This window comes from Ictidomys tridecemlineatus, chromosome 6 (assembly GCF_052094955.1).
Source record: "Ictidomys tridecemlineatus isolate mIctTri1 chromosome 6, mIctTri1.hap1, whole genome shotgun sequence".
NCBI lineage: Eukaryota > Metazoa > Chordata > Mammalia > Rodentia > Sciuridae > Ictidomys > Ictidomys tridecemlineatus.
The window spans coordinates 76,239,214-76,254,850 of NC_135482.1; the positions used below are offsets into that span (position 1 = coordinate 76,239,214).

General features: G+C 36.8%; 1 protein-coding gene across 10 annotated transcripts in view; it reads right to left on the reverse strand.

The window, feature by feature from the left end:
- The window catches only part of Fgd4 (FYVE, RhoGEF and PH domain containing 4), a 200,284-nt gene that overhangs the window by 62,500 nt on the left and 122,147 nt on the right, over positions 1-15,637 (reverse strand). For 7 of the 10 annotated variants that reach the window (XR_013422988.1, XR_013422987.1, XM_040280817.2 and 4 more), the window contains exons 2-3: positions 10,943-11,092; positions 714-897 (exon numbers count right to left, since the gene is read on the reverse strand). Coding sequence is in view for 7 of the 10 variants with exons in the window: in XM_040280817.2 (XP_040136751.2) it covers positions 714-897; positions 10,943-11,092 (334 nt within the window). In the remaining 3 variants the exon portion in view is untranslated. Of the gene's footprint in view, positions 1-713; positions 898-10,942; positions 11,093-11,295; positions 11,359-11,404; positions 11,475-15,637 lie in introns of those variants that run through there. The other 3 variants (XM_078014913.1, XM_078014915.1, XM_040280819.2) reach the window with 3 other exon arrangements.

Consider the following 15,637-nt stretch of genomic DNA (forward strand, 5'->3'; position numbering starts at 1 on the left):
TGATGAGAGTTCTGGCAAAAAAAAAATTCTTTAAAGAAAAAAAGTTGAGGGTCTTATATATAGAAAAGCAACTTATATGGGTTTTTTTAAGTGAGAAATATATAGTATTTCACCTGCCTTCCCCCCAGACATTAAAAAGAATATAAATTCTATCTGTAAGTACCAAACTAAAATTTAGCATGAGTTCTGTTTTAAGGAATAATATCTCTTTGAAAAATCTACCACAAGATGGTTATAGTGTGCAGGAAAATAGGGACTGAATGAATATAGAAGACTCACATTAAATAAAATGGGTCAGAAAAAAGAGAGAGCCATGGATGAGAAGCCCCCAGGAGTCACACTCCCAAACACACAAAGTGAGAAAAGCAGAGACAACTTTGTGTCCTTTCATAACCAGATGGCTGGTAATCCACAAAACAGTCAACAAGGAGTGACAGAGAGAGACATGCACAGATACACAGGAAACGAGAGCGAGCACATCTACACAAAGCAAATGATTTTATCCCTGGTGGCCTAGGGTGCTGTATGTAGGGAATGTACAGAAAATGACAATTCACTCTAGGGCAAGACTAAGTTATTTTAAAAATGCACGTGCTAAAGGCCTACCAAAGCTAATGGAATTACATACTATTTTAATTCAGAAAACCTATGGCTTTATTATCTTTTCAAAGATTGATTTCTTCCCTCTGCCTTCGCCCATTGTTAACTCTTACCTGCCTCCTTCAAAGCGACTGATGAGATCTGAAACCTTACTGGGTTTTTCTTTTGAGACACAAGAAGCAGAGGCAGGTTTAATTTCCTCCATCCTTGGTCTTGCACTAGGTAAAGCTTTATGCCTGGGGGTTTGGTGTATATTGGACGAAGGCGAATTCTGCAGATGTAATGGCTTTGGAGGCACTGTAGAAAAAGAACAGAATTCAATATTTCACCAATACATTGTTCTTTAACAATAAAGAGTCTGGTACCCTGAGTACAAAAATCTTTAGCATTATCATACTGTTTGTAAGGGGTCTTTGCAATCTGAACTGACTCTTAACCAAGTGACCTTTATTTGTCTTGGACATTTGCTTCATGTCCCATGGAAATCCTATTTCCAAATTTAGATAGTTCGTTTACTATTAATTCATTTTAAATACAGCATTGATAAACAATCTAGAAATATATGTAGGACTACAGCATCCCAGAGACAACATAGCAGTTATTCATTTAAACAGAGAAAAGAAGGTGCTAAGTTTGAAACTAATTCCTAGAGATAAACTATTGGCTACAATACAGATTTTCTAATTGAGTGATAATAACTATACCAGAATCCAGAGCTACTGAGTTAAACAACACAAAAGTCAACAGAACAACAACAAATAGCAGCAATACAAGATTTAATTCACACAGCATTTCCCATTTATGAAAGCACTTTACCTCATTTGATCTTAGAATTTTACACTTTATAGACCAGAGTCAGAGATAGGTACTGTTATTCACCTGTCATGTTTACGAACACTTACAGAAGTGATTGGCTTGGGGTAATAAGGCTAATCTAATTTGATGGCTGGTACCTAGACTCTAGGATTCCCATTATCAGTACTACTCTTCCTTGTAAACCCAGCAAAAGGGGATGGAGGGACATAGAAGTACTTTTACTACTGTTTGCCACATTATAGAGTAGGCTTGCATCGATATACCACAAATCATGTTTACTAGTAAGTTCTTCATTCAATTCACAGAATAGGAAAAGATTGGTTCCTGAGATACTAAAATCTACAGACATTCCCTAGCAGACTCTGGATATATAATCGGTATATAATCAGTACAGGTATTCCTTCACTTATGGAAAACCAATATAATTTTTCTTTTAAGATTAACACTGAGGGTAAAAGTTTATAACATGTATTTTTCTACGACTGATTTTAACAGATCAAATAGAATTATCTTCTATTTCTTTCTTAAACCATTCCATCTTTTGGAACAAGGGTAAGGAATCATGTCACCTTCTAATTACATGCCCCACTTTGCCCAGCTGGCTGCCCTGGCTTTCAGTTATCTCATCTCTTATGAACTCAGCCAGCTGACAGTTGCTGGATGCACACTGGCCTAGATTTCATCACTCCTGTGCCAGTTATCAATTTATTACAGGAAAGGAAAAAATATATCACAATGAGCTACAAGTGGAGCAGTTAATTCATTTTATTATCTTTTAACATAAGAAGAAAATCCCTGAATGAAAGAGCATGCTTCTTCTCCTTCTTCTTCTTCTTTTGAAATGAAAATAATATTGTCTAAGATACAGTCAGGGGAAATGGATAGTGTAGTATCCATTGGGAAAGAAGGGGTTTCCATAATAAGTGTGATGTGTTAATTTTAAGGAAAAAAATTCTCACACAGAAAAAAAATACAAAGTAGTAAAACAGGACACCATCCCCACACATACACACAGCAAAACACACCTTCAAGCTTTAGGAATAATTTCAATATTTCTAACTAGAATATTGAAAGGAAGTGAATATGTTCTTTATAATTCTTTATGCTACAATTGTTATAAAAGAAATCATCCATTTACAGTTGACTCACTGAACATTCCTTATCATGTGGGAGACACTGTTAGATACTTGAAAAACTGAAATATAAAGGCTTAGCTAGTTTTCAGAGATGACTCTACTGACCTTAGCAAACTAATTATGCACCTCACCCACCCATACTGGGGTTAGAAGCCAGGGCCTCCTTCATATAAAGCACGTGCTCTATCACTGAGATACACCCCTGCCCTACACCCATCTCTTAAACTGTTTCATAGTACTGTGTACCTTTTCTTCAAAGTGCTTATAAGTTTTATGCAACCATTAGATAACTAGTGATACATTAGTGACACATACAATAGCAACAAGTAGCCAAAAAATTTAGTGTTTGCTGCTAAAGCAAATACATGATCACAATTATATTTACTGTAACTAGTTGTATACTGTGTTTAGTAAATATGTGGAACACGTATAGGCACTAATCAATGTGTCATCCAGGAGCTCATATACTAGTGGGGAAAACAGTTTAACCATGTTGATAAAGGTGGGTGCTGGATATACTGCATTTTAGAAACATAGAGGAAGCATCTAATTCAGTAAGAGAGATAACCCAAAGGCACAATAAATCAGTAATATACACATTTTAAATAAAGGAACTTTGCTGATGCAGCACCTAGGAGATGCCCAGAAAGCACTTGGAAATGCTGACCCCACCATGTAAAAGATCAGAAATAGGGATCGGTGAGGGAATGGAGATTCATTGAGAAATGCAAGTGTATCTTAGAGGCAGTCACTGAAAGCATTGATAACAGCCTAAAGTTTACAGGGGGTGGATATTTCTCCTAGGTGCTCCATCAGCAAATCCAGTTCATTATATCTAAAACTCAATTTATTACTTCTTACAAAAGAGCTTCCCCTCCACCTATATTCTCCATTTTTATAAATATTTAACATCATTCATCATTTGTCTCAGAATCATTCATCAAATGCATATTGACCATTATACCCACAGACTAAATAAACAGCGTTCTGGGCACTGTGCCTATGTTCCTTGCCCTCACAGATGTACAAGTCCACCTTCCCTCTAACATTACTTCTCTTTATAAAATCATTTACAAAGTCCAGCTGATTGTTATCTCTATACTAGCTGACTAAGGCTCCTCCTTTTCCTTCCACAGTTACTGCACTAAGGCCCTCTTGTCTCTCACATATCCCCAGTGCCCACATTTAATTCGAAATAAACAATAAAAATGAAAGGGTCAGCAGTCAGGTGAAATCCTAGCTATTCAGGAGGACTGCAAGTTCAAGGCCAGCCTGGGCAATTTAGCAAGACCCTGCCTCAAAATAAAAAGGGCTAAGGATGCAGCTCAATGGTAGAGTACCCCTGGGTTCAATTCCCATGAATTCGTGTTAACACACACTCATAGTTTGTGCCTAGAAGGCGAATTTTTCATGATCAACTTTTGTTATCAGTCTCAATAACTTTTATAAAAAGATGACAACTCTAATCAATTGCTATTTACTCGAGAATTTGAGACTCCAGGCTTAAAAATGATGATGATGATGATGATGATGATGATTAGCAATGTCTTCCCTGAGTGCAAAATAGAATATTTGCTATTATTTTAAAATCAATACATTAATAACTGTCTCATTTTGTGAGTACCTGATAGCATATGAAATGTGACAGAGCATGCCCCTGACTATACTACTTTGGAATAAGGATTATTTTGAGCAAGACTATAGAAAAACAGCAAGTGTGAGAAGGACATGTTGCCTCTTTTTCTTCCTTAAACCAGAAGGGGTGGGGGAGGCCCTCTAGAAGCTGTCTTCCCTACACCAGAAGGAAAGTAACCTTCGTTTCACCACTGATGAGGAGTTAAGGCTAAGAAAACTGTACACACATAATCTGTTACAGTAACTCCTACTTTCTAGTTTTCCCTCCATAACTAAGGAAAAGTCTCTTTGTCTTATTTTCATAATTTATTATTCTTTATCCAATTTGGTATGTAAGAATTCAGCTTCTTTAGGCCTCCATTTTTCTTATGGAGACTCCATGTACATGTAAAAACTATATGTGCATTGTATATATGTACATTGTGTGTATATAAACACATATAAATTTATATATTTGTTATATAAATAAATTTTATTATATAAATAAGTATGTATTTATTATACATATTTATATTATATAATCTGTCTTGTTTCAGTTTAATTCTCAGGTCTAACCATAGACCCTAAAAGCAAAGAGGAGAAATTTTTCTTCCTCTACTCTTAGAGGGTCATGAACCAGAAAGAATAAATCTTCCTTTCTTACATATTAATACAATCCAGATTGTTAATAATCTATTATAAAACTAAAAAGAAACCTAAAATCTGAAGCTAAAGAAATCATGATTTTAGCCAGGTTCGGTGGTGCATGCCTATAATCCCAGTGACTCGGGGGGGCTGAGACAGGAGGATTTCTAGTTCAAAGCCAGCCTCAGCAAAAGTGAGGCACTAAGCAACTCAGTGAGACCCTGTCTCTAAATAAAATGCAAAACAGAGCTGGGGATATGGCTCAGTAGTCGAATGTCCCTGAGTTCAATCTCCAGTACCCACTCCCCCTCCCCCCAAAAAAGAAAGATTTTATAAATAGACAAAGAACATTGTAAAAGATTCCCCGCCCCCCGCCAATTGCACAATAGGGAAAAAAGATCATAAATTGTAGGCAAGATTTTAAGGCCACAGTTTATTATTAATTCCTACTGGTATTTAAGACAATGAGAATGGAAATGCTTAATGTTTCAATTCCTCTTTCTCTTACTATTTCATTCATTCATTCATTTATTTCAGATATTAGTTCTAGAGATATCAGGACAGTAATGTAACATCTAAAACAGGCAAAATCATTCCCACTAACAGTAGTTTAGCATGCAACTCCAATCACAACTCCAATCACTCCCTACTTGTTTTTGTACAAAAAAATAATAATTATTATAATAAAATAAAATAAATTAAAATTCTCAGGTAAAGGATGTTCTGAATCCAGAATGTGTACTACAACACTTTTCACTGAATCAAACAAACACAGGAGCACATCCTGGTAAGGAAGTGAACAATGTCAGAATTATGTTAGCAAGAATTTTGTTATGTCTACTTGTAAATAAAGACATCACAGCAGGTTGTCTTCTTTTGAAGTAGATTTCCTGGGCTTTTTCTTAGTACCTACCTGATCTCTCCCAACCCATCCCCATACAGCCGTTTTATTCTGAATCGTAAGCTTGCAATGTTTTCCTCGGGCCTTCAGGTTGTCCCAACACCTGGGAAGTCTCTTGCAATCTTTCCGCTCCACTTGGCAAACTCCCATACTTTCAACAAAGCTCACCTCAGGCATCAACTCCTTTTGAGAAGCCCACCCTGAGTATTCCACCCCTAATTTCCCTTGTCCTCCCACCGTACCTCAAAAATCTTCACTCATCTTTCTCAATTAATGTTTGTCATAATGTTTTGTAATATTTTTGAACCATCAATGTCTTCTTGGACTGGGTTTCTTTATGATATCTGAATGAGATCAGCCTACGTCTTCTGACCTGTCTGATTATACGTTAATATTCAACTCCTAAGGAAAATCAATGTATACCAAAACCAATTTATCTTATTGCTCTTATCAAAGATTCAAAAAGTAACATATAGCTACTTTGAGGAATAAAATACTTAGTAAAGGATTTTTTTGGACATTACCCAGAACCACGCCACTTAAGAAAGCATTTTGTAACTGCACAACATTAATAAATATGAGATCTAAAATCTACAAGGAATTTTGTTGTAGGATACAAAGCTTCAAAACTTAGTACTGCCCTTAGTCTTCCCCTGCACCCACATTAGTGTCCCACCCCCTTGTTTGCTTCCAGGATGCTCTGTGAGAACCTAGAGTTTTTCAACCCAGAAGACTGTTGTATTATATATGACTGAGATGGAATAACAACCAGAATAAAGAACTGCAATAGACTATTAACTCAAAGAACCTGTAGCCCAAGAATATAAAGAGGAAAAAAATAGTGTTTACCTGCACTAATAATCCAGGAACTGCAAATTAAACCCACCATATGATAATTTGTTACCATCAGATTTACCAAAAAATTTAAATCTCACAATACCAAGGGTAAGTGAGGGTATGGAGCACTATGAATTCTCATATGTTTTCAGTGAGAGAAGAAATTGATAAAACCACTAAGAATTCAGCCTTTTCATTTAAATATCTCTTATACGAATTCTTGTACACATAAACAGGGTTTTAAAATTTTTACCTTTTCATTGATTCAACAAATACTTAATGAATGACTATGAAGTTCCAGGCATTTCAGCCAACTAGTGAGCCGAATGAAAAACAATTAAAAAAAAAAAAAACAGAAAGAAAATCATGTATCAGTAGTTGGAAGTGATAAGAGAGAACAGGGGAGGAGCTAAAAGAGCAAGATCACAGGGAATGTAGGGAGGGCAGATTTCAGCACTAAACAGGATGTCCAAAGTGGGCTTCTGTGGGAAGCAACAATTTGAAAGATTTCAAGAAGTTGAATCAGTTTCTCAGGGAAGAGCATCCCAGCAGAGGGATAAAAAGCTAGAGACTACTAAAGTCTGGAGCCCAACGTAAGTGCAGCAAAATGATTAAGTGAGCAGAGTAGGTGTTGAGGTCAGGGGGGGCCTGATTTTGTCAAATTTTATGGACCCTGGAAGTGATTTTAACTTTGCAAGAAATGAGAAGTCACTGCAGAGTTCTGGGCAGAGATGTAGCATTGTGACCTACATTTCAACAGCACCACTCTGGTTGCTGTGCTGAGAATATAGAAAAGAACAAGTCAGGGGTTATTATAGAAATCCAGGCACGGGATAAGGGTGCTTAGGAGGTGATAAGATTTGGTTGGATTCTAGATGTACATTTTCTGCTTGTGAGGTATGACAAAAACAGGGAGGAGTCAAGGATGAGTCTGAGACCTTTGGCCTGAACACCTGAGGGAGGCACAGTCATCAACTGAAACAGTGAGTTGAGTAATTTTTGGAGAGAAGATTGGTAGATCAGTTTTGCACATGCTAAGTGAGATATCTGAGTGTTAGTAAAATGAACCATTATAGCCACATTTATATACAAATAAAAAAGAAAAAAATCTAATTATTAAAAAATTTCCAAGTATGCACAGTGATCATGAAGAATGAAGAGAAACTAATTACCAGATTGAAGAGCATTAGGAGATTTCAATTACTGTCAATAAAAATAAAAAATAATACTACATATAAATGCATTAAAAACATACACTTGTTAACGATAGATTATTACACATGAATGGACTGTTTTACGTTACAGGCAAATAAATTAGTTTGAGTATTCCATATAATTTCATAAATTATTCAAATAATAATGTGACTTTTCCAAATTCATGAAACTTTAAAAATATTTAGATTTAAAGACTGAGGCATTATGTAACAAAAATTGAGTTTTACCCCCCAAAAAAAAAAAAATCATGAACTATGGAGAATGTTGTGGACCAAAGCTCTTGAGAGAAAAAGTACTATTTGCTTTAAAAGAAGCTATTTTGAGTTACTCTAGTATGACCAGAAATAGGTCAATAATAAAAGTGGTGAACAAGAAGAAAGACTATGTTGGAGATCGCTCAGTAATGTGGGACTGGTATAAAAGAGAGTCAGCCATGGTTTCTAAGCCTTAGGGTATTTTCTGAGGTGGAATCAAAACAAGCTCTAATATTGAAGAAATCTTTTAAAAATCTACACACTGCCATTTAGATCCAAATGCAACTTTATCAAATCTAAAATTTACCTCTTTTACCTTTTAAAAAATGCATGATACACAATAACCACCACTAATATATATGCATACAACAGTAATCTCTCTCCTTTGAAAACTACCAAAATAAACTATAGCTATAATCTCATTAGCATTTCACATAAGGAAATCAAAAAACACCCAAGATATAATGATGTGATCTTTGAGGATGTACATCAGTGTTTCTCAAACTCAGCATTAATTATGTTTCAGTTTAGATGACATTTTTGGTGAGGGGCTGTCCTGTGTACTGTAGGATATTGAGCATCATCCCTACCCTTCTTTCCTGGCTAGATGCCAGTAGCAACTCTTACAAGTAATGTCAAATAAAAAATTGTCCCCAGACATAAGCAATGTCCCATGGAAGTGGTGGTAAGAGTGTCAAAAATGCTTCTGGGTAAAAACTACTGATATAGAACAAGAGTCATCAATTCAGTTAAAGTCACACAATGACTCTTTAGCCTCAGTACCCTCACCATTCACAATTTTTAAGGGATTAAAGACATAGCAGGATTAAATAAAAATCTCAGTAAGCTACTCCCTTACTCCATGCAGGAAGTCTTCATTAGCACTCCATCCCTTTTTTGCCTCAGTCACTCTAATGTTAAGAGCCTGAAGAAATCAGAATTAGCGCCTCTCCAGTAAAGGGGAGCTATTAACTATTGTTGGCCAGTAAGTCTTACACAGTACCCAATCTATATGGCAGCTCATCTTAGAATTCTAAGATATAGCCTTATTCAGGGATGTTGGTCTTTGAATGGCATACATCTAAAGTTTTAAATAAAGAACAGCTGAAGCAAAGTGGAAGAAATGTTAGGTAGGTAGGTAGGAAGGAAGGAAGGAAGGAAGGAAAGAAGGAAGGAAGGAAAGAAGGACGGGAGGGAGGGAGGGAGGGAGGGAAAGGAGGGAAAGGATGGGTGTATTATAAAAAAGTGGAAGAAATGTGGCAGAGGAGATTATTGTAGACCTGCCCCATGCTATAGGAGGGAATACAAGAGCACAAAACACAGAAAACACCCAAGACAGATGAATCAAACACACAGCAGGTCAGACAGTAATGAATAACCAAAAACAAAGAGGCATGGGTGCTATGATCTCAATGTTGTGTCCCCAAATTCATGCTGACATCCTTACCCCCAAGATGATGGCATGAGAAGGTAAGGGCCTCTGGGAGATGATTAGGTCATGATTAAGTCTGCTTCTCATTCATGGGATTCATTCCCTTTAAAACAGGACCTAGAGAGAACCCTTGCCCCTACCACTATTGTGAGTTTAGTGTCAATCAGAAAACAGGCCAAAGTAAAATAAGGAAAAGGGCTGGGGATGCAGCTGTGTCTTCCAAAACAGGTTTTTAAGCAATGAAAATCTCGCTTTTGATCTGGCCAGTTACATAAACTAGAGTTGCATTCAGTTTTTATCGTCTTACCTCAGATTTTATCTTTTCTACTCTAATGAGCAAGGTCTAATTTTGTATTTTACAAATAAAATACCTTAAATCGAGGTAAAAAGAATGTCTGTGCTTATAGTCACGTCACTATTATAGGGAGAACTGTGGCCCAAAGAAAAGGTCATAAGCTCATGGTGGGGCCTCTTCCTTTAAATCACCAATTATTTGGCCGTGCTTGACATTCCACCATGAATACAGCCAGTAGTGAGAACAAAAAGACTAACATACCATAATCTATTAAGAGTCTATTTCAAATGTTTTTTCAGAAATCCTTAACAAAGACAACTTTAAAAAAAACAACATCAGTTCTTTTACAATGCATCTCCCTAGTATGCTTTTTTCTTTGTAAGAATAGGAAAGAGACCAAAGTAAATACAAAATAAACAAGATATAAATAGATTTCTCCAAAGCACAGTGATTCTAAAAATGTTTTTTTTTTTGGGTAAATAAATGTTCAGTATTATGAATGAAAATCCATCCAGAAGAAACTATACATTAAACCATCACAAAGCTCAGTTTTTGCACTGCATTCCAAAAGGCCTTGATCTCTACCATCAAAACTATAATTTGTGCTTCTCAAAGTTAATACTCAGTTCACTGGAAATTTCTCTGTAAAAGGAAGAGGTCACTGAACAAAATATTCAGAGCTTTCCACTTTATCTTCCCCCAAATGGCTACTCCATCTAAATGGAGGGATTTTACTTTTCGTCTCTGTTCCTAAGAGGTATTCTCCAGGCCCTGTTCTTCATATCATCTAAACACATTCTTGATAAGTATGTTAAGCACTGTTTTAGAATGATCTGTTTTACAGATCCTCTGACATCTAGCAGGCCAGTTCTTCCTGACAGTAGTTCTAAACGTGTTTATTATATAGACAGTAAATCAAGCTCTGCACTAGGTTGAGCATAAGGCATGAACAGATCCCAGGGCCAGGAAGAAGACATGAAATCTCAGCACTGTGCAAAGAACAATGACAGAGAAATTTATACACTGTTTTAGGAGCAGAGCAAATGCTGGCACTGCCTGAAAAGGTGCTAAAAATTAAAGGTACCCAGTTCCTCTCTTTTTATGGTTAAAAACTCCATGTTCTTCTTTCTTCTAAGTAGACTTTCTCAATGAACAAAGCACCGGCCCCCAACCACAACCCCCCACCCACATGCATACCTTGTGGCTTTGGACTTGCAGCTGAGCGTTTCGCTGGTGTCTTCCCATTTATTCCCTGAGCCTCTTCAGATACATTCTGATCGACCAGTGTGGTTGTGCTGCTCGTGGAACCAGGTGGGACTAGAGTGACCTTTGGACAGGTACTGCTGCCTGTGAGTTCAAAAGGAAAGACAGATAAATACCAGAGGCATAACACCATTCTATCTGGTTCGTCACATTTCTCCTAACCCCATAAAACCCAAGCAGTCATAAGATTCATCGTCAAAATACTATTTCCATGAGTGCTGTCCTTGATAAAGAACTTTCCTGGGAAACCCTCTTAGCACACCCAGGAAAACCGGCTCCACACAGACCTTCCTTCCTAGCAGAGTCGCAGAAAGGGCTCAGAATGCAGCTGCTCTGGTGTAGGTGGAGGCGAGGACAGGAGGGGCCCAGCTCTAATCTGTTAAAAGCCTTTCTTACCAGTGTCCAGTCAGTCACCAGTCATCAGCCTGTACTCAAAGAACAAAGCAGGAAAGCCCCAACGTGACAGCTGACCCAAGGACTCCAGAAGAATGGCTCAGACAGAAACAAGCAAATACACACAACCTCTCACCCACTAGCTTACTCGGTGACTCCACATAACGCCCACGAGCAGCAGAGGAGTGACCCAAGCTTCCCAAGGATGGAAAGGCAAGATAACATGGAGAACACCCTCAAGTTTATTTAGAACTCAAAACCCAAATGTTCTTTAAAACAACACGGAGATACATTACAAGACACAGACAGAGAGGAAAAGAAGATCCGTCTTCGGTTCAGTTTCTGATACAAGAAGGTACATCTTAAATTTCAGAGACCTTTGAAAAAGCCATGTCAGTGTCTTCTTTGTGTACATACATTAAATTTCCCTCTCTCAGGGTTGACATGGCGAAATTAACTATAGACTGAACTCTGGTTAAGAGAAAATAACATTTCTAAGTTCACTACAACTGAAACAAAATAGGCCATCTGGTTAAGAAACAAAGAGTTTCATTTTTGTAGGATTCAAATATAAATATCAGAGATTTTTAAAACTTTATCATGCAAATCAAGAAAAGCTAAGTTAAAAAAAAAATCAACTATCTACTGAATCAACAAGATCCTTCTTGGGAGCTGGGGCTGGGGCTCAGTGGTGGAGCGCTTGCATGTGTGAGGCCCCGGGTTTGATCCTCAGCACCACATAACAATAAATAAAAATCTATTAACAACTAATAAAATATTTTAAAAGAAGATCCTTCTTAGTCCAAATTATTAAATAATATTGACTTTTTAAAAAGTACACGACTGCTTTATTTTCTGTGTGCCCTTAAAATTTATTTTGGTGAAACAGATTTTAGGAAGTATTAACAGTTCTAAGTATTGTCTGAGAAATTTATTAGAGAAGCAGTGCAGAAATTAAATGGGCTTTCAACAAGAGACCCTTCTGCTAAAATGGTAAATCTGTCAGTGGGATTAACTATTTTCAGCAAAAGCAAGAGCTATGGATGACTGGCAGAATATTATTAAATCTGTAAATGAAAGAACTAAAAGTTCAAATCTTTAAATGTATGAGCTTATGTCCCCTTCCTAGAAAACCTCAAATTCACAGGGATATATATCAAGCAACCACATAGCCTTTCAGGGGGATTTGGTTGTTTTTCCACAGTCATCTCAACATCAAGCAAGTATCCTAAAGGCCCCCTGCTGGGGCCTAGTGAAGGATGGCTTAGGGGCAGAATCTCAGAAAAGCCACAGCTCCAGTATAAACCAGAGCAAGAAACTGCATCATAATCATAAAAGGAGACCTTGCCAAAGCAAGAATGCAGCTTTAGCCAGAGTGATAACAACAGCAGCAATAAAACCATTAATGTGTTGAATGGGAAGTTAATGTGCTGAATGACAAAACTGAAAGTCTTTAAAAAAAAAAAAACAGACCTCCACTGTTACATATTAACATATGAAACAAGTTTAAAAATTAGTCTATTTAGAAGTGAAGTGTGTCTTACAAAAGTATTAATTTGAAATTCAAAACTAGGCACATAATTTCTGGAGAGCAAGCTTCCTGGGTGTGATGGGTTTTATAAGTGTCACATTTATAGAGATTTATCGCCCAGGAATGTGACAAGATGCTTGCAATAAGAGATCAACTACACATTCATTTCCCCATAAATTCATTAAAAATTCATGACCACAGATCTTTTGCCAGGTATAATAAAGCCACAGTCAGAAACTTCACTTCACACTATTGTTTAAAACAAGTCTCCAAACATCCACCAGTTTCGTGAAACAGGAACACATGCAGGACACAGAGAACATATACGTTTTTGAAAGGTTATTTAAAGAAAAGAAGACCATATGTGGCTATAAGCATACCTCTTTCTGTCCCCCAATTTACTGTCTGGCCTTTTAAGGGAAAAGTTACTGACCACTGAGATAGGTCACACATATCTTGGTAAAGAAAGTTTGCCTCATACCAAAATCATTTCATTAATCATTTCATCTTGGTTAATAGCAATAAAAAGTACAACTTTGCTTCTTTATGACTTGGGGAGAGTTCTCATTTGGGTGCCAGTTGCACAACAAGAAATTGAAACCAAATTATAACCAGATAGTCTACCCATTAACTACATTAACTACAGGGGCTCTTGGAGTCCCCATTATCAAGAAGAACCAGTAGGAGTGATTTACAAGTAAGTGGGTACCTAGGGCAGAGAAATAGTTCTGTATGGACACAGGTCAATTCAACATTATCAAGATTTGTAACAGATACGGATGATCTCCAAGACAAAATTAGATAAAAGAAAATTGTATAGTACAGAATGCATAATGTGATCTCATTAAAAAAAAAAAGCTGTATACAAATGTATGTAAATTGAGTGTGCCTTATCCAAGAATCCTTCAGATTTTGGAATTATCTGGGTTTTGGAATATTAGCATAGACTTTATCAACTGAATATCCCTAATCCAAAAATATGAAATCCAAAGTGCCCCAGAATCCAAAACTGAATAAAGCAAAAGATATTAAAAAAAAAAGTTTTTAAAAATCCTGTCAACACCTTCAAGGAGTTTCAGATTTTCAAATTAGGGATGCTTCACCTATAAACATATTAAAAAGAATGGAAGGTAATATGAAACCTTAATTTTGGGAATTAGGTATGGTGGTGAAATGAGATAATAAATAAAAACTGTCATGTTTTGCTATTTATATAGCTATTAATATTTTATGTACAGCTTTAAATCTTTTATAAATAAAATGTGTTTATTACTTGTATAAAAAAGAAAAAACATGAAAATCAACTACTACATGTATTACAAGACTTTAAAAAACAGATACCCCCTATATTTATACATCCATGTTCATGATATTATTCACAATAGCCAACAGATGGAAGCAACCCAACTCCAGCAGAGGATGAATGAGTATATAAAGTGTGGTATTGTACAGACTATGGATCTTATTTAGCCTTTGGAAGGAAGGAAAACACTGACATGCCACTACACGAATGATTCTGAAAGATATTATACAAAGTGAAATAAACCAGTTTTCAAAAGACAAATACTGTGTGATTCCAGGTACATTAAGAACCTAGAATAGTAAAATTCATAAAAAACAGAAGCAGAACGGATATTGCCAGAAGCTGGAAGGAAGAAGTATTGGGGAGTTATTGCTTAACGAGCATAGAATTTCCGTTTTGCAAGATGAAGAGCTCTGTAGATGGATCAAGGCAATAACATATAACAGTGCGAATGGATTGTGATGCCACTGTACTGTACACTTAAAAAATGATTAAGATGGTAAATTTTGTGTTATATATTTTTTTCAAAATTAAAATTATATCTATTGCTTAAATAAGAAAAACTCAAGAAATTCTAATTTTTCCTTATCTTCAGTATAGCAAGAAATCATATTAGAACCTCTTTGAAGTTTTGGTGCTCTTGAGTGCTATGCTTGGTTCTTTCCCCGTCTGTGCTTGCTCACTTCCTTGATGATCTCAGCCAGTCCCAGGCCTTCTACATGCTGAGACAGGTACATTTACTTTCACTCCAGACCTTTCACCCAAACTCCAGAGTCATTCATTCAACTGCCTACTTGCATCCCCACTAGTATGACGAAGAGCTTTGTCACAATCAATATTCCTAAATCTGAACCTTACATTTATTTCCAACTTTCTCCCTAAACCACTTCCCTTACAGTTTTTTCCACTTTGCTCATGGCACCACCTAGGCTTAGGCAAAATCCTTGGAAGCATCTGAAACTGCTTTCTTCTCACTTACTGTACATCCTTTCCATCAGAAAATCCTGTTGGCTCTGCCTTTGACATTTCCAGATGTTGTCCATCTCTCACCACCTTCATTGCTACTATTCTGGCCCAACCTACCATAATCTCTCTAACTGGATAACAGCAAAACCCTCCACCGAGTCTCCCTGCTCTTTCCCTTATCCCTATTATAGTTGGTATTGTCCAACAAGGCCCAGAGAGATCCTTTTAAAATCCAAATCAAATCTTGTCCTTGATATTCTCCAGTGGTTCCACAATTTACTTAGAGTAAAATGCCGAGTCTTCACAGTGGTTTGCAGACACTGCAAGATCTGGCCTTGGTTCCATTAGCACTGTACTTGATCACCTGCTACTGCTGCTGTCCACTCTACCCCTGTCATGCTGGCTCTCTAATGCCCTCACACAGGCCAGGCACACT